Source organism: Solea solea, chromosome 8 (genome assembly GCF_958295425.1).
Source record: "Solea solea chromosome 8, fSolSol10.1, whole genome shotgun sequence".
Lineage (NCBI taxonomy): Eukaryota > Metazoa > Chordata > Actinopteri > Pleuronectiformes > Soleidae > Solea > Solea solea.
In genome coordinates this window covers 23,034,619-23,053,772 of record NC_081141.1, presented here as the reverse complement: position 1 = coordinate 23,053,772, position 19,154 = coordinate 23,034,619, and the positions used below count along the sequence as shown (strand labels likewise).

The 19,154-nt window shown below is 40.7% G+C and overlaps 1 protein-coding gene across 2 annotated transcripts; it reads left to right on the top strand.

Moving 5' to 3' along the window:
* The first annotated feature begins 487 nt into the window (after positions 1-487).
* acsl2 (acyl-CoA synthetase long chain family member 2) lies at positions 488-18,935 on the top strand. Of its 2 annotated transcripts, none has more exons than XM_058636654.1 (20): positions 488-604; positions 8,527-8,762; positions 8,845-8,959; positions 9,819-9,883; positions 9,980-10,081; positions 11,240-11,339; positions 12,412-12,590; positions 12,705-12,737; positions 12,961-13,012; positions 13,169-13,242; positions 13,575-13,652; positions 13,750-13,884; positions 13,987-14,121; positions 15,181-15,349; positions 16,115-16,203; positions 16,291-16,407; positions 17,534-17,677; positions 17,782-17,883; positions 17,966-18,037; positions 18,151-18,935. In XM_058636654.1, exons 2-20 carry the CDS (start codon positions 8,529-8,531, stop codon positions 18,289-18,291), a joined length of 2,136 nt encoding a protein of 711 aa, XP_058492637.1. In that variant the 5' UTR covers positions 488-604; positions 8,527-8,528; the 3' UTR covers positions 18,292-18,935. The 2 variants fall into 2 exon arrangements, with proteins under 2 accessions (XP_058492637.1, XP_058492636.1); XM_058636653.1 differs by lacking the exon at positions 488-604 and adding an exon at positions 5,797-6,053.
* Positions 18,936-19,154: the final 219 nt, after the last annotated feature.

The following is a 19,154-nucleotide window of genomic DNA, read 5'->3' as shown; positions in this document are numbered from 1 at the left end:
GTGAAAGATAATTGCTATCACATTTCTATTACAATTTAGCCTACACTGAGTAAAATGTCATCTAACATGGAAACACTATACAACGCTATACAACGCTATACAATAGAAGGACGGCATATTGAAAACATTTATAAACAAAGATCCAATTTAAGCCTCCAAATACTGCTGAAATTTAATTTAAATTATGAATTTTATTACATTTATTTCAAGCAAGGCATTTTCCCCTGGACGTTATTTGATTTTGATTTTATATTTTATATATATTATAATAAAGACCTCAGAAGAATATTTTTACATATACGTATGTAACTATGGTGATTTGTTAAAAAGAGATAATTGTTTTTAATAATCATTTAATAAGTCATTTATGCTGAAATTGTGCAGCCTGTTTGTAAGGAACTATGATATAAAATATATGACTTTTCGAACTGAACATTTCCGGAAAGCTTTAGAAAGTGGTTTTATTTTGAAGGTTGTGACAGGAAGTGGGCGGGGTGGCGTCTCCAGCTTCATGATCTCGCCAGCTCTCGATGAAGCCGCTGCAGCTGAAAAACTAATTTCGGGACAGAATCTGAGATAAAACCCGAGCCTCGTGTTTGTTAAAGTAAGTTTCCTTTGTTATCTCTGTGGTTTTTGTCTTGTTTTTACTCTTTTAACGTCCAGTGTGAAAGTTTCGTGAACCCGCATGACCAAGTTCGAGAAGTTTGGCTGATGAGTTTCCAGGCTGCAGAGAGAATGTTCTGCTGCACTTTATTAAGACCACATTTTCTAAGACCTTATTCTTTAATTCTTTATACCTAATGTCATTAAACTGCTGTTGTGTCTAGAGGTATGTTTGTTTAATGTTTAAAACAAGAATACTGTCTTGAATTACAGTGCAAAATGAACATTAAACACTCTTAAGTGTGCTTAGACCATTGTGTTAACAGAAACAGTATTGAATTAAAAACAAAACTTAATTTAATCTGTGTTAAACCGACCAATCCATGCTCTAATTTGTGAAACATGGTAGGATATTATTATTTTAATTTTTATGACAATTATGACATTATTTCAATAAAGTCAAGTTAAATTAGCACATCATCATTCACAGAGGTCATTATATGTTCTATTTACAGAAGTAAAGGAGCACAAAAAGAAACATGTATGTATGAAAAATGTAAAGAGTAGAAGCATCTGCACAAATTGTACTCTTCCTCAGCAATCCCACTAAAATTGTAGTAGAGGGCGCCAGCATAGAAGTCAAGGAGTTAATAGCGAGCGATAAGAGCGATAATACATTTGATACAGTCAGTAATGTTACAAAGAAACGTCAAATTGTGCCACTGGGAGTCGACAGCAGTCGCTGGGAGAGAAACAACAGGTTGTTAAGACCAGTTTAATCTGCATGGAAGGCCTGGAGTCACTCACAGTTGGATTGAGCCTCCACTGTCAACACAGCAACCTTTTCAAGAAATGTCTTCGTACACCTGGAAAGCCCATCCCAAAGCGACGTTAAATGCTGCAATAAATGCACAAAAGTATTTGTACGCAAATGGAGACTAATGACGTAATAGAAACGGATCCTCCTCAAACTATTGCAAAACAAAGTTGGAAGCATAGCATTGTCCAAAATGTCTCTGTACGCTGAAGCGTTAAGAGTGTCCTTCTCTGGAGATAAGGGGCCCGGAGCCCAAAGCCTGATTGACACACCTGAATTCAATTAGAGGAAGTATTGCGTAACTTCCGTAACCAGCAGTAAAGACGCACAGAGGTATGTGGGGTAGTCTCCTGGACAGAGATGAAAGGACAGCATTGGTGGTGTTGCAGACGTGGTTTCCTTCACCTTCTTTCAAACCACCTGTCCTCCCTGTCCAAAAAAACAAACGTGGACATTTGTGTCCTTTAAAAGACTGTCCCTTTGCCTGTACATGTAGGTTAACAACTGAGTCCTGCTCGCAGTAAGAACCTCATGTGTGTGGACTCACTTTCTGAGCTGAGGTTTTCACTTATTTTGTCTTTGAATTTGTTTTTTATGTACTGTATATTTTTTGCAGTGTGCTTTAAAAGAAACTGGAATGCACTCGTGTGTAACTGTCAACTTATGCACATAGCTGTGGTATTTTGTCCCTGATCCAAGCTGCGGATAATTACAGTTGCAAAGTGTTTCAGCCCAGAACTGAAGGTCTTCTGAGATTCTTTGTTTTCAAATCACACTCCACCTCACGTCCCTCGCTCCAGTGTACCGTGCATGTTTGGGTTTTGTTTTTGTCGAGTAATTCTTGCTTCTACCTTGCTTCTACCTGCATATTTAGAATTTTGGGGCATGAAAAAAACCTTTAACCTCATCCAAAGGGCCAAACACAAACAACATCTCTGATTTGCCTTTAAAAACTAAAGTGTACAAAGGAAACCAACCGAGACGGACACAAGAGAAGGCAACGAAAACTAACTAAACTATGAGTAAATAATGAGAAGGAAGAAGAGACAAAGGAAAGTGAAGGTGATAATGAAACAGTTGTAGTTAAACACAACTAACTAACTACATATGTGCAAGTAGAAGAGGTAAAGAAAGAAGTAGAAGGCAGTAATGCCACATTAATGATGATTACTGTTGTTAAAATTAACTAACTAACTAACTAAGGAGAGGTAGAAGGCAGTAATGCAACATTACTGATGTCAATTTCCACAAAATGCCAAGAACAAGTTCAAATAACTAAATACAACCAATAAAGGCAATAAAACAGAAAATAAAAAGATGTAAGAGAGACGGCAGATGCAGGCACGTCTGTAAAAATGACTTTTATGAAGTAACTTCAAAAGATTCCACTGAATCTGGGAGACGTGTGTCCTCGGGCAGGTTGATCCAAAGTCAAGGGCGTCTCCTTGAGGGACCTCCACAAAAAAAAGGGACCTAAAGATCTGAGGCTGTGATCTGCTTCATATGGGGGTCAACATTTCTAGCGTGTAGCTCTGGGCCAGACCTAAACAAGCTCCATCGGTGATGAGTAGGATGTAGCTGGGATTTGGTGACGATGTGACGTCGTCTGTTGTAAACAGTAGATCAGGTTGTGCCGGCTGAGGATTGTGCTCTCAGTCACGCAGGGCTCAATGATTCTCTGATTCAATAAATCTTTGTGGGGAAACGTTAAACACGTCTGATTCCTGCTTATGATAATTCCGCGACTAATGGCTGACGCACATGTACACGGGTATTCCAACACCGGTGTTAGCCAATCGGATCAAGTTAATATAGTTCAAACTCTCAAACGCTAAATGATTGGGTTTTTTAAGCAGTCACTTTCAGTTCTGAAACTTGTGTTTTCAGTCGTAGTCGTTTATGAGCACAATGTTGCTGTTGCCTTCATCTGTTTTGACACAAAACTAATTATGGGAATGTCGCCAAGTAACATGAGCTAGAAACAAGGGCTGCAACTAACAATTATTTTCAGAATCGATTCATCTGATCATTACTTAATCGATGTTGTGCACATGTGATGACAATACACCAGATTCCTCGGTTAAATATTTTGATTTTAGACATTTCCTTTGCGAAATGTTGAAGATTAACGTATGTTTTCAGGATTTTTAAGTCTTTTTAAACGATTTACAGTTGGGCATTGTTCGCTTTGATTCTTGTGTCGGACGTCGCGCTCATGACTCTTCCAGTGATGACTCTTCACGCTCATGACTCTTCCAGTGATGAGTCTTCACGCTCATGACTCTTCCAGTGATGACTCTTCACGCTCATGACTCTTCCAGTGATGACTCTTCACGCTCATGACTCTTCCAGTGATGACTCATCGCGCTCATGACTCTTCCAGTGATGAGTCTTCACGCTCATGACTCTTCCAGTGATGAGTCTTCACGCTCATGACTCTTCCAGTGATGACACTCTCCGACCAATCAGTGGCCGGCACATTTTAGTGTCAGTCAGCTCCCTTGGAACCTCACCAGAGCAGGTACTGAAAATAAAAAAAGTACCAGGTACTAGCAAAAAAAGCTGAGTAGAGGCGAGTCGTGCTGGAACTGTGTGGTGAAAAAGTGCCACTAGTTGCTTTTAATAAAAAGTGATACGACGGGAGACGCATGATGGAGAGCAAAGGTTCCTCAGTGTCGATGTCGTCCTCATTTATCCTTTACCTCCTTCCATCCTTATCAAGAAAGGAAATCATTGTTGTTCACACTTGTTGTTTTACTTGGGACAGCCGGAAAAAAACACCCCAGAGTTTCATTCTTTCTTTTTCCCCCTCTGCTGTGCCAGCATCACGTGTGTGTGTCTCCCCCAACTCTCTCTTCCTCCTCCCCCCTCCATCGGACCATTCACTTCTCTGGGCACATGGAAAGTGTGCAGACTTTATTGCTGCCACTGCTGCTGCTCGTGTGGGGACTAAAACCCCCCCCCCCCCACACACACCTCCTCCTCCTCCTCATGTTACCTCCTGTAGTTTTCTGGGTCAGGGGGTTTCATTCCCCAGCTTTGCTCCTTTCACCAGCTCAGCAACTGTGCAGGCTACTGTACACAGCTCCTTCCTCTCATTCAGGGACTTATTTTCAATACATTCTCGTTTAAATTCAACGATAAGTTACGTTTGTGAACTGAAATATCAAAATCTTTCCATGGGACTTGATGAGAATTAACTTGACATTTGGAAAATTCAAAGAAACTGTGTCATATACAAATATAAACATTTAGATTAGTCATAAGCAGACATGCATGCAAAATTATACAATTTAAAAAAATCTGATTCATTTGAGAGTAAAACTTTATCAATGTTTGTTTAATTCTTGAATTGAACAAAAATTCCATGAAGCGTCAGGTTTGTAGAAATCATCTGTGATGCAGGTGCATGTAGGGGGCGTGGCCTCAATAGTCCTTCAGTAAGTAGTGTGTTATGTGGAATAGCATTGATATTCAACTGTGTTTTGCATCACATCTGATTGTTTTAGGGCAAAGATTGTGCTCGAATATCTTATTTACCGACTATATTGAAGTTCACAACCATCACTTTTGAAAATGTCCAGTTTATTCTCATACATTCCTGTTAAATCCCATGGAGAGTTTCCAGTTTAGCAACCCTACATAAGAATAGATTGTTTTGATTCAGTTTTTCCCGTCTTTGCTATTTTGTGCACCGGGGAACCAAATGACACAAGACAGCAATTCCCATGATCCCATGCTGTCTCCCGACATCAACAAACTACAGTAGGTCTTTTGTTATTGTTTTGATTGAGAGACCATGAGTGGTGGTTACGTACTACTGTACATTTAACACATAGATCAGCTCTGTCTCTCCCTCTCTTACTTAAATATAAATGACTGTCTGTGAAATAAAGTCTGCAGGTGTTTAGCTGCAGTGCTGTCAGAGTTCAGCTCATTATTGTACATTTTCAAGACTGTGATATCGATATCGGAATGCCTAAAAGCCGTATCGAGCCATCCCTAACTTTGATGCACCCAAAATACAGTTTGTCAGTTTGACTTGGTGCCAGATCTTCCTCAAAAACCAGTTTGTAGTTTCTGTTTTCACGTTCTCTCGTACTGTTCCTCGTCCCTGGTGTTAGTGTCACACACTGAGCTGGAGCTGCTGAGAATCTGAGGTCTCTGCTCTCAGGTGTGTCGTTGCCTCACGGCAGCAGGGGATGAGCAGAGACTTGCAAACGGCCTCGGGCTGCCGCATACCTCCCGTCTCCATGTGAACTGGCATTCTAACAGTTTTATAGCGTTTTTTTTATTGTTGTGTTGGTTCACTTCCGTGTTGACGTCATTTGGACAAAACACGGCTTCATCCACTCCACATGATCCAGCTTTATTCCACACAAACACGTCTCTGACGCTCGTGTCCTGGAGCTCATGCTTGCCTAGTTTTTTTTAATTAATATTATTTTACACTCTAAGGAAAACCTATAGGTCTAAACCAGTTGGTGTTTTACTGCCTTTTGTAAAGAGATATTTGACTAAAGCCCCGTTTGAACCCAATTTGATGTATTTTTGCTCCTGCTCGAGGCAACAGTGTCTGAAGTTTAGCTTTTTTATGTGTTGACCTTGTTCTTCAAGAGCGCCTGCGAGCAACGTGAGTAAGACATTAATAACAATAATTTAAAATCAAATAATTATTTGATCCCCTGCTGAATTTGTATTTGTTTCCAGTCCATAATTTTTATTTAAAAAAAGTAAAGGTTATAAATTGATTTGCATTTGGTCAATTGAAAGCCACTGTAATTAAGACATCTGTTGCAGGGCCAGCCCAAGCCTTTATGGGGCCCAAAGCTGAATTTGATGTTAATGGATTGAACCATTAAAACCTGGTCTGAACAAGACAGAAGAAAGGGGACACTCAGGTTTCACTGAGGGAGCGGGGGATTGGCACTGGCTGTAAAGATGCATTTGGTATTTGGTTTCCTTTCCGCGAGTTTTCATGTGTTGTCTTTTGTGACACGTCTTCCAGGGAATAAGAGTTGCGAGCACAATGGCTCCTGTCTGAGCTTTGACAGTGGGCTTGATGAATGGGTGAGAGAGTGAGAGAGTGGGGGGGGGGCGTAGTGGAGAGACACAGAGTCGACAGAAACTGTCATTATTTTCATTTTTCAAAGTTTGTTCCTGTTTGTTTTAATGATGGAGGGACTGAAGCAGCTGCTTTGTGTGAAATGTCCGGTCTTTTCTGACGTGATGGTAATTCCTTCAACACTCGAGAACCTGCAGGTTTTTCTGGCCGTGACTTTTAATTTTAAACCACAGTTAGAACAAAGACTGTGTTAAAGCTGATTACAGAGCAAAGTCACTCAAGTCATGAGGACAGAACACTAGAACTAGCTTTTTAGTCTGTTTCACGTGTCTTCGTTACATTTCATTATCTTTCATTCTTTCTATATTTTGTTCCTTCTTCATTTGCGTCTGTTTTTTTCTTTATTTCATTTCTTCTTAATCTCTTTATTTCTCTTTCTTTCTACAGTATATGCGTCTACCTTCCCACATCTTTCTTGTTTCTTTGTTATTATTTTATTTTAATTCTGATTAATTAATAGTATTATTAAGATTTCTGATAATTTCTTTGTACATTTTTCTTTCCATCTAGTTTTTAATTCCTCTGATTTATTCTGCATATTTGTTTTAAAAAAAAGCACAAACAATGATTAGCATTTCACTCATTAATGTATTTACTTATTCATAACTCGGCCTGTGGGCTGTCCTGCTTTGGTGCAGATTGGTGAGAGAACGTTTCCTCTGTTCTGTGTGATTTGCATTCTAAATGATCTGCTGTGGAACTGAAAATGAATTGATTGTGTTTGTTCTTTTATATTTTACCGTTTAAGGACATTTTCTGTCATAAACACTGACCTCGTCAGGACCAGTAGTCCTCATGGAGACCAAATCCTGGTCCTAATGAGGCAGAACCTTATTTGTGAGGAACTGGTGAAAGTTAAGGGCTAAGATTTCTGTGTGTGTTTTTGTATTCACATTTGATGTGCTGTTTAAGTTGAGAATGTTTAAGTTTAAAGATTAAACTTGGTACACAGTGAGGGTGATGTGTGGCATCACTGAGCTGGATCAGCCCAGTTAACGAGGAGGGAGGGGTATGATATCACTCTTTATTCCTGCTTCTATTGGGAGCTGGGGGAGAAAGTGGGTGAGAGGTTGTTGGGGCTGTGTGGGGAGGAGGGGGAGGAGGGGATGTGGGAAAGGAGAGAGTTATCCATTGACGCAAATTCCTCGCCAAGTGTTTCATTCAGTAGAAATGTAGTTTCTTTTTTAAACCGGAGTTTGTTTTGCAGCTTTAAAAACTACCTTTCTGCCTCTTAGTTCCTTTCTCTTTCATGCTGTTTTATATGAACAATAAAGTCTCTGACAGGGACTCATGGAGGCAGGGGGCGGGGTGGTCTTCCCCTCCATGACTCCCTCCTCCCGCCCTCACCCCATCATCACCAGCCCCTCGCCACCGCACAGACCCGGAGTCTCTTGCTCCCTGTTGGATGAAACAGTGGCCCGACAACATGCCTGAGAGTAACCTATAGACTGTTCCTTTTAAGCCAATCGTTATTACTTCCTGTTGTCTCCCCACTCCCTCCATCCTCAAACAGGCCTTTTCTTCTCCTCTCCTCTGTGTGTGTGTGTTGCCAAGTCTGTGACCCAGTGAAATCCAGTCTTTGAAACAGACTCGTTGGCTGCTATTTTACTGTTTAAGAAGTAGAGAAAGTGGGGATTGTTTATTATTTTAAATGCAGTTTTACATGGCAAGTGTGTTTCTTGAAAAAGGAAATCCTCAATTGATGCATCATTGAAAAATATTGCAGTATCCCAAATGCATTTATTGTCAGTCATTTCATTTTTACTGAAACAACAACCTGAACTAGGACCACTTGTAGGACTCATAGTCATGAAAGGGTCCTCGCCCCGCACAACTCGAATGTTCATTTCTTTAAAAAATAATCTGAATTATTGTTAGTCCAACAACAACTGGACCTTTTAAAATACATTTATACATTTTATTCTAACTCAAGTTGAACCCTAACCCTGTGATGTCATTTCCTCTCGTCTTTTCCTCTCAGTTATGCATTTTCATGAGTGGCTGCTGTCACTTGGCTCCAGCGCGGGACACAAAGGGTCCGAGGACTTGTGGAGTCTTCTGCGATCTCTGCCTCCTCCTCTGTCCTCCCTGCTCCTGTCCACCTCCTCGCTCCTGGGTTTAGGAGTGGTTGCCTCGCTCACCGCGTACTGGTTCATGAGCCGCCCTCGACGCATGCTTCCTCCCTGTGACCTCCAAGCCCAGTCTGTGGCTGTGAACGTGAGTGGATCATCGTCATCACTGTCGTCACGATCTGACCGGTGTGACTTATCAGAGAGTTGTTTGCCGGTGTTTGTCGTAGGGAGATCCCAGCTGCAGACGATCGGCTCTTCTGAAAGATGACACGCTGCTCGACTTTTACTTCGATGACACCAGGACGGTTTACGACATGTTCCAGAGAGGCCTCAGGATCTCAGGTGACTGCAGTCAACACTTTACATGAAACTGCATTTAAAATGTGGTCAAAGCTGACTGATTTAGTAACATGTGAAGCAACATTTGGGTTTCTATCAGCCTGTTTACATGTGCATTTTTGATTTTGTGCATAAAAGCGGTCTTTCAGAAATGTAAATAAGTCCTGAACTGTAAAGTTTTTATGCTTGAGGGAGGTGGAGAAGTTATGTAAGTTTTGTTAAGATTAACACAAAGGAATAGAGGTGGGGGGAAAATGCATCTCGATTCACAAATGTCCAAATTCCGATTATTTAAATGTTAAATAATGTAAAATAGATGGTACTCACTGACGCACGCCGTCACCTGGACACTTTATGGGGAGAACATAACAAAGAAGCATGGAGGCGAGCAGTGGCGCTATTCCACTGACACGGCGATCCCGACACTCGACAACGCAACCAAAACAGAAGTCACGGGTGAAAGAGAGTAGGATAGAAATTACATGTGATGCTAGGAGCAAGAGCAATGAATGACTGAGAGCCACACTGGTGCTAATGATGCTGAGCTGTTAAAAATATTGCACGTTAAAAGCACAATTCAGTTGACTTTTTGTCTTACATAAGATTCCCACCCCTACAAAGGAAGCACATTTACAAACAGGTCGGAGTTTGACTGAAAACACAAATCCAGTAAAGGTTTCAGAAATTCCGAAAAAATGCTTCTTGTCTCCACCCGCCCCTGCACTGCTGGTGGATACACATGAACACTCCATCGGTCAGGTCTTGACAGAGCCTGTTTTCAGATGCAGCACATACATCATCTAATAATAACAGTTATCACGCTGTAAACCTTGCACACGTTTGACCTCATGTGACCTTACAGGAAACAGCCCGTGCCTTGGCTTCAGGAAACCCGGTCAGCCTTACCAGTGGATCTCCTACACTGAGGTCTTTTTTCTCTCTCCATGTATTTTCATCATGCAGTCACCTGTGTAACCTGTTAGTGTTGTTATTTGACTCAGTGTGTGTTTTTAAATCCCTCAGGTGGCTGAGCGGGCACAGGCTCTGGGCTCTGGTTTGCTGGCTAAAGGCTGTCAGCCCAACCCAGATCAGTTTGTTGCCATATTTGCACAGAACAGACCAGAGGTATGAAGTTACTTTGTAAAAACTTGACACTTACACCCCGTGTGCCACTGCCTGTTTCATTTTCATAGAGATTAAAGTGACACGATGTATGATTTCAGCCTTCAAATAATGTCTCAAACATTTGATGGTACATCATCTTACAACACGGTGAATGCCACCTCTGTCAAAGCCTTTTTTTTTGCTTATTTTAACCATAAAAGGACCAGAAAATGTCCTGTGAGTGAATGTTTTTGCCCATTTTTTCAGAATAACTTTCAATATCTGGCAGTTATTTACAATTTACTGCAAGTTAAAAAGTATTTTACCGGTTTAAAATGAAGAAAAACAAACAGATTTTGCATCTTAAATTTGAATTTTGAACAGTATAAATTATATTTACGATAACTTTTTTCAGTCTTTGTCTCAATGGGCAAAAACAGGCCAAAAAATGGAAACATATACACGGTCGTTTTTTTTGTTTTTGTTTTTTTTCAACTCTCTCCTCTGGCGAGTAAGACGCCGATTCTCTGGCTTTCTGCAAAGTGAAATTACCGTAATAAAAACATTGGCTTTGACATGCAACTTGTTAACTTTCTTAAGTTTGGGATTTAGAATAAACGAACTTGACGGGAAATGTATGGTCCTTTTTACGGAAATTCTGACCCGTGTGTAAGCACATTTACAGGAAAGAGGAGAAACTGTGACTGAAGAACCAAACTGTTTAAAATGACACCACTGTGTAAAAATAAATTCAATTATTGCTGCTTATAACAAGATTGTATTTGCACACAAGGACGAGATGTATTTTTAAACAATTACCTGCTTGATAGATTCCTTGCAAAATGCATTTTTCAAAATGAATATTCATATATGCTGTATTTATTAAATACAGATTATACTCTCATGGATCTAGATGTGTTTGTTTTCTATTATTAATAAATTCATCTTTAAAGTATGATTTGTGTTTAATGGGACTATTGAATATTGAAACATGTCTTCTCAGTAACACTAACTGTTTTCTGTGTGAGACACAAGTTTGTGCTCCATCACATTCATCTGTGTCTGTTTAATGTGTCTTTAAAGTCTAATTTTCAGTTATTTGACTTGACAAGTTCATAAGAATGAGTGACGCATGAGTGAGTGTAACAGTGCTGCTCTGTCTCCCTCTGCTGGTCACAGTGGATCATCACAGAATTGGCCTGCTACACTTACTCCATGGCACTGGTGCCTCTGTATGAAACACTGGGGATGGAGGCCATGGTCCACATACTCGACCTGGGTGAGAAAAACCTTCACCATTATTATCATCATAATTATTTAAAGGTGCAGTTCACAGAAAAATATAAGCCTCGTCATTATTGGTGCGCCTGCTAGCCTGTATATATATTTCTACATATTCTTTTTTTACTTAGACACTGTAAAAGAAAGCTATATAAACTAGTGATGCACAATATTTGACTTTTTGACGATATATCTGGAGTGCTTGGGCCGATAACCGGTACAATATGTATGTTTTTTCCCTCGTGTCAAACTGCAGAAAAATAAATAAACGTAAAAGGGGTAACAGCTTATTTAGCTGTTGGTGTCTGCTGATACCGATATCCGGTGCTGATAATACTGTGCAACAGTAGTGAAAGAAATACTTAAATTATGTTTGAATTAACGTGTTCTATAAAAAACCAAATATGCATTCTTTAAACTGTTCTGTAAATCTGTGTTAATCTCATTGTCTAGAGGGAAACTTGGTCATTAGTGTTACTGCCAAAAACATAGTTAAATTGTTGTAAAAGCGTGTTTAATTTTTATGTTTAACACACTTTGTCTTGAATGTAAAATGTAAATGTACAAACTACTGATTATAGTTGTCAGTATTCAGTGTATGATTGCAGAAAAAATAAAAAAAGCAACATAAAATGTCAAAATAAGTGTAACTCTTGAGTAAATGTACAAATTTCTTTCCATAAATATGTTGTATAGTATTTATGTCATTTTAGTTTTTTATTTGTATATAGTGGTTAGTATCCAATAGTGTAAAAAAAAAAAGCTCCTTTTGTTGGAGATCTACCAATATGTGTTTCTCTATATTTGATCCTAAGAGAATGGCAAATACTACACAAAATTACCTAACATTTATTAATCAATAGTTTATGGATTGTTTGATTTAAAAATTAATATATAAATTTAGCATTAATTACATGAATCGGGTCATCAAAATAAACTTTTGGATGGGGAAAAAAGTGTTTTAATGCACATTTAAGCAGCATTCATCAACTCTCTGAGAACAAAAATGTGTCTGTGATTTTTCCGTGTGAGATCAGTAAAGATGAACTTGTGTGTTCGAACTCTTTCAGCGGAAATCTCTCTGGTGGTCTGTGACCGTGAGGAGAAGTGTGTGTGTCTGCTGGAGAACAAGGAGAAAGGCGTGACTCCGTCGCTCTCCTGCCTGGTTCTCTTCAACAGCTTCAGCGAAGCCTTCGCGGAGCGGGCGAAGGCCTGCGGGGTGGAGGTTCTGCAGCTGGAGCAGCTCATGGTGAGCGGCGTGGAAGAACTCAATCACTGTGATGCAGAGTCGTTTAAAAAAAAAAAAAAATCCTCGGTGCCGATGAAGTAAACTGATTTTGATTTCTCTTCGTCCACATCTTAGGACCTAGGAAGGCAGAACCTCAAAGATCCTGTGGTGAGTTCCTCATCTCTCAGCTGCCGAGTCGCCTCACCAAACTAGTTCCAGTAAATAGTCAGCCCCCCCCCCCCCCCCCATCTAAGTGCCGGGTTGTCCTTTTTTTGGGGGGGTTGTTCCTGTCACATAAGGTGTAATTAACACTCACTTGTAAACAGTGCTTGAATTAAGAGTGGAGGAAACACGGTGTCATGTTGTCATTTTTTATTGCTGCCTGCTGTAGCCGCCCCAGCCCCAGGATCTGGCCGTGGTCTGCTTCACCAGTGGAACCACAGGTATCGTCTGATCTCGCCAGTCTCTCCCTAATTATCCTTCGCTCACATCATTAGAGAAGTGTCCTTCAGTGCCCACTAACAACCTCTCTTTATGGCACAACTGTAGTTTCCTTTGCTGTGCACAGCACTGCCATAATGTCTTGTTTATTTATCCAGGGAAGCCCAAGGGAGCCATGATCACCCACGGCAACATCGCCTCCAACACTTCCTCTGTCATTAAGATCCTGGAGGTCTGTCTACACTTCCACCTCCTTGTCTAATTGAGAACAGCTTCCACTTCTTCTTCTTCTTCTTCTTCTTCTTCTCCTCGTTGTGTCTCTGTGTCTCTAAAGCTGTCCCCTCTCCCTGCTGTGTCTAATGGTATGATTAATTGGCTGTTTGATTGCCCCTGTCGACGTGAGGTACTTTAACTAATTGCCCCCGTATAAAGATTCTGCTACCTAACTGCCGCTGAGAAAGCCGTACAGCGTGTTTGATTGCCTGCGAGGCTTCGCCGTACGCTTGAACTTTATCTCTCCCTCGGTGCCTTTGCTCATTTTTATTTCCCGTGTTTTCCTCTCAGGGTTCGTTTGTGATCAAGCAAGATGACGTGTCGATCTCGTACCTGCCGCTTGCCCACATGTTTGAGAGGATGATTCAGGTAATTTATTGTCTCCTCGGATGTCTTTTTTTTTTTTTCTTCTCTCTGAGTGCATTTGTGTGTAAACCCTGATTTAAATTGTCTTCTTCTTTCACAGGTTTCTTTGTTCTGCCATGGGGCCAGAATAGGATTCTACCAAGGCGACATTTCTCTCCTCATGGACGACATTAAAACTCTCAAACCCACCTTCTTCCCAGTTGTGCCCAGATTACTCAACCGCATATATGACAAGGTCAGCACACGTGTGCCAATTACGTAGACTCTAAGAGGCCGTCGTTCCCGAGCGGGTCATGTGTTCAAATGTCTGTCTCTGTTTTGACTGACTTGTGTAAAGATCCTGGGCTCGGTGACGTCTCCGCTGCGTCGGGCTTTGCTTCACTTCGCTGTGAGGAGAAAGCAGGCGGAGCTCAGGAGCGGCGTGGTACGCAACAACAGCGTGTGGGACAAACTGGTGTTTAAGAAGATTCAGGTCAGTTGTTCGGATCATTTGTCTTCTCCATGTTGTTGCTGCGGAGCTTTATTTTTAAATGATTTGCACTGCTTTACATCACATTTAGATGCAGATTGCTCACCCTTGCTTTTTTGCTGTGTGGTGTCCGACAACTATTGTGATAGGTCAAAAATTCAAAGTGGGTGTGGTTAAGGAAAAGCGGAAACTGCCCACTTGAGTTTCTTGTGAAAGTAGAAAATGTCCTGGCTTGGCTAATTTTGTTCTTCAAACCTTGGGAAAACAATCAAAGTTCTCTTTCCTTGCAGAGTATGTACGGGTCTTTACTACCAAAAATATCGTATTTTAGCTTAAACTATAGAGTGGCTTAAACATAACTGAGCAGCACAATGCCCAAATAGGCGCAGATGTGTCACATGGTGTGAGCGAAATTGGAGCGAGGCGAAACAAGAGCAAGTTTTTTAAAGCTCCGCGTTCCTGTCAGAATATTTTCCGCCTTTGCTCCCACTGCACTCACATGCCCTGTAAACACAGTAGTAGGCCTTAGTCATCTCTTTTCTAAGCGCACCTGTCCACAGAGGTCTCTTAGGCTCAGCGTTACACAGACAAAGCAAACGTGAGTTTCCCTGCAGTTTGAGTTTTCGTGGACTTTGCACACCTACAGCACACACACTCCTTCCTGTGCCACAAAACCTTCCAGTCCAGAGTCTTCTGGTACCCACATATGATCAACCTATCGCCCAAAGAATACAAGGGCATAGAAAGAAGGTGAACTCGGTATGAATGGAACTACTGCCATGTACTGCACGTGCATGTGGAAACGCAGAATGTGTAGCGTATGACCCGGCTCATGCTCGTCTCCCTGCACATACACAAACAAACTTGTATTCAGATATTACAAGAAATGCACAACTATTCCAGGAGTTGGAGACAAAATCATTATCTAATCAAATAAAAATTATTAAATAATTATTGGCCCTGTGAGGATTTACCAGCGAATCCTACAAACAGGAACCAAGACTTGGACATTTTTGGCTGGGTACATAAATGTTGCCTGTGTCTTCTGTACCTCTGTTTCAGGCCATTATGGGAGGAAATCTGCGCTTTGTCCTGACCGCCTCAGCACCCATCTCCCCTACAGTGCTGTCCTTCCTCAGAGCCACTCTAGGCTGCCTGATATTTGAGGGTTACGGTCAGACGGAATGCACCGCAGGCTGCACCTTCTCTCTGCCGGGAGACTTTACCGCAGGTAGGAAACCCGGGAGATTCTCGACTCTTCCCCCCCCCCCCACTGTTTCTATCAGGGGACCCACATTCTTACAGAACTATCAAAATATCCTAACAAATAAAGTAGCAACTGACATTGCCATATCTGTAACACATAATATTATTTTGAATTTCTAAACAAAGCATTGCCAAGAGATGGATTTTAACTTCATGTGATGAATCCCGACCCAGACTTTGGGGAAATACTGCTGCTTTAGTGCCAGTAGAGGCTCCCTCCATCTCCTGAGCAAGTGTTTGTGTTAGGGATGTGTCACTAGCTGTGAAAACAATTTAATTGAATGTCGGTAAATGATCTTTGCTGAAAAAAGGCAAAACAGAAGAGTGTAATTCTGTAAAAAGACTGATTTCAGTAGATACTCAAGGTTGCGCTGATGCTGCATATTCTTTAATAATTTGATTCCTGCTTATTGTTGTTAAAGGTTTGTGATTTCTAAGTTGATCATTTTTTCCCCTTCAGTTGACGATGAGATTTTTCTGCTTTGACAGTTTTTTTTAATGAAATATTGTTGTATTAATAATGAAAGTGTTGTAGCTCATGTATAAAAGTCAACTATTATTTCCATGTTGTACTACATGTACTTGTTATCTCTGCAGCTAGACAGTTTTAAAATTTGTAAATAGTCCAAAAAAAGCACCAAAATGTTGTAAATCAATTAATAAATGCAAGTTGGAGAGTGTTTTCAGTGAATCTTATCTTGAAATAGATGTTGTTTTTTTTGTCTGTCAGGTCATGTTGGTTCTCCTTTACCTTGTGCCATGGTGAAGCTGGTGGACATCCCTGACATGAACTACTACGCAAAGAATGGAGAAGGAGAGGTGAGTCTAATAAATGCAATAAATATATATGTATATAACTACAACACACTTTATCAAACAATAAGCTGACACTTGACCCTGCGTTAGATCTGCATCCGTGGTCCCAGTGTGTTCAGAGGTTACCTGAAGGACCCAGAACGAACAGCAGAGGCTTTGGACAGCGACGGTTGGCTGCACAGCGGAGATGTGGGCCAGTGGCTTCCAGTAAGATCAGGCGTAAACACTCACTGATCACTTTATTAGGTACACCTGTTTAACTACACTGATGTCGAATCAGCCAGTCACAGGACAGCAACGCAGTGTCCAAAGTGGGCAATGTGATTTAAGTGACCTGTTGGTCTGATTTTAACAGAATCTGCTGACTTTCTATTTTCACACACAACCACCTCTGCAGAGAACATCCACAAAAACAGAGTATGCAGTGAGCAGCAGTTCTCTGGGTGAAAATGAGGAGAATGGTATGAAGTAGAGATGCACAACATTGGACCTTTTGCCGATTTATAATATTCTGATATGCAGAGGTCATTTAGTCTATTCTGTAGTGAAATTACCATAAGATATAGATATCCTTATTTTGCAAGATAAATAAACATTTAAAATAAATTATAGTTGGAGAGGGCGCTATCATACAGGTCAAGGACGTGAGCCAATACTGATATAGTGCTGACTATATTGTGGATCCCTAGTTTGAAATAAAAAAGTTAAACTTAAATAACCACTCATAAACAAAATTTGTGAAGGATCTCTGAACATAGAGCATGCTGATCCTCAAAGCAGGAGTAGACCACACCGGATGCCTCTCATTTCAGCCAGGTACAAGAAACTGAGGCGACATTTTACACGGAATTACCAAAAGCTTTGGATTAGAGGATTTGAAAAATGTTGCCTGGTCTTATTTGTCTTGATTTCTGGAATTTGGCAAAAAAAAAATAACATGAATGGATCCATCCTGCCTTGTATCCAATCCAATTGAGCATCATTCAGATGATGCAGCCTACTTGAGGTATTGTTGTTGACCATGTCCATCTCAAATCATCTCAGACTGGTTTCTCAAATAACCTTCACCATCAACAGATTTCAGTCCAATTAAGCAACTTTGGGGAGTGGTGGAACAGTAGATTTTGTAACATTAAAGTGCAGCTGACAAATCCGCAGCATCTGCATGGACCACAATCTCATGAGAAAAGGTAAACTTTGTTAAAATAGTTCCACAAAGATTTATAGCCAAAGCGGACTACAAAGGTGTACCTAATAAAATGGCCTGTGAGTGTGTAACCAATTACATTTCCTGTAAAGGAGCAAATGTACATTCACACGTCTCTTCCACCAGAATGGGAAGCTACGCATCATCGACAGGAAGAAGCACATCTTCAAGCTGTCGCAGGGAGAATACATCGCGCCGGAGAAGATAGAAAACGTCTACATGCGCTCGTTTCCCGTGCTGCAGGTGTTTGTGCATGGAGACAGTTTACAGGTACGGTTTAAACCAAAAGCAAAAATCCCTGTTCAGTTAATCTGCAAACAAAACATAAACCCGAGGTAAATATTTGATTCTCTCTCCATGTTCTGTGTCACCAGTCTTATCTCTTAGGCATAGTCGTGCCAGACGTCGAGGTGTTTGTTGGCTGGGCTAAAGAGCGGGGATTTGTGGGGTCCCATGAGGAGCTTTGCCAAAATCCTGTATGCGGCACTTTATTCTCTTGTCTCTTACACGTCATGCTGTGTGATGTCTTTGTTAATATTTTTACTTGTCCTCCTACAGGATGTAAAGAAAGCAGTATTAGAGGACATGACGGTTGTGGGCAAAGAAGCGGGGCTGAAGTCCTTTGAGCAAGTGAGTAACCTCTGATGACGGTGAACACCTTTTGTGAGCTTTAAACCTCTCAGTATTGAGCCGTTATTGTGATTTATTTAATTTTTTTGTGTCGTATCTCCTCCGCCCTCCAGGTGAAGGACCTTCACTTGCATCCCGAAATGTTCAGTGTCGCCAACGGCCTTCTCACGCCCACGCTGAAGAGCAGACGCACGGACATCCGCAAATTCTTTCAGGAGCAGATAACGAGCATGTACAGCAAGACGGCCATTTAAGAGACTCAGTAATTCACACTCAGCAGCCGAGGATTAGTGAAGTCAACTAAAACAAAAAAAAGGGAAGAAAATTTAAAAATAAAATAAAACTGAAGGTGAACTTTTGGTCAGAAAAATGTAAATCTTAGACGTCCAGCAATGGGTTGTAACTCAGTCTTGTACATGTGTAATGTGTTAACTATTAAGTAACGGAATGAGACCAGCAATTATTCAGTTTCACTCCAGACTCGAACATGATTTCACCTCGTCACTAATCTAGAAATGTGATTTTACTGTTGTTTAGAGGAACCACGTAAGTTATGAGGAAAAAAAACTGCACAGTCGGCATTGATTTTATTCACAAGCATGTTTTGTTTTGTTTTTTTTATATAGGGACACTGTTCTCATGGGGCTGTAAATGTTGCACTAATTGTAGGCTTGTATTTTAAGGTGGTTTGGTTTTCCTTGATCAAAGCTTGATGTTAATGCATTCTAACTACTTCTGTTGAGCATGTACATTTTGACCTGATGTTTAACTAATGAATTTCCAGCAGCCGTGACTTTGAAAAAATGTTCCAATATTGACATGAAAAACAGAAAATATCTGATTCCATATCTGAATGGAAAACTGAACAGAAATAATAAAAAAAGAGTAACTGATTAAACTTGTGTGACTGACATTTAAAGCCGCAGTGCGTAACATGTTGAGCAAGTTGTTCACGGTTCACACATTAAAGGAATTCCTGGATAAGTTTTTGAAACTAGAAAAACAACTTTCCAAGACTGGAAATAAGTGAATGTTTTTGGAAAAGAGTTTAATTTAGGGATGATCAAACATAACGGGTATTAGACTGCAAGCTGCATGAAAGTCACTCATGGCGCAC

Coding starts and splice junctions, on each gene's coding strand:
- acsl2 (XM_058636654.1), top strand. CDS start 8,529: ATGCATTTTCATGAGTGGCTGCTGTCACTTGGCTCCAGCGCGGGACAC. Junction 8,960..9,818: donor GAGAGGCCTCAGGATCTCAG/GTGACTGCAGTC, acceptor GTGACCTTACAG/GAAACAGCCCGTGCCTTGGC. Junction 13,885..13,986: donor TCAACCGCATATATGACAAG/GTCAGCACACGT, acceptor ACTTGTGTAAAG/ATCCTGGGCTCGGTGACGTC.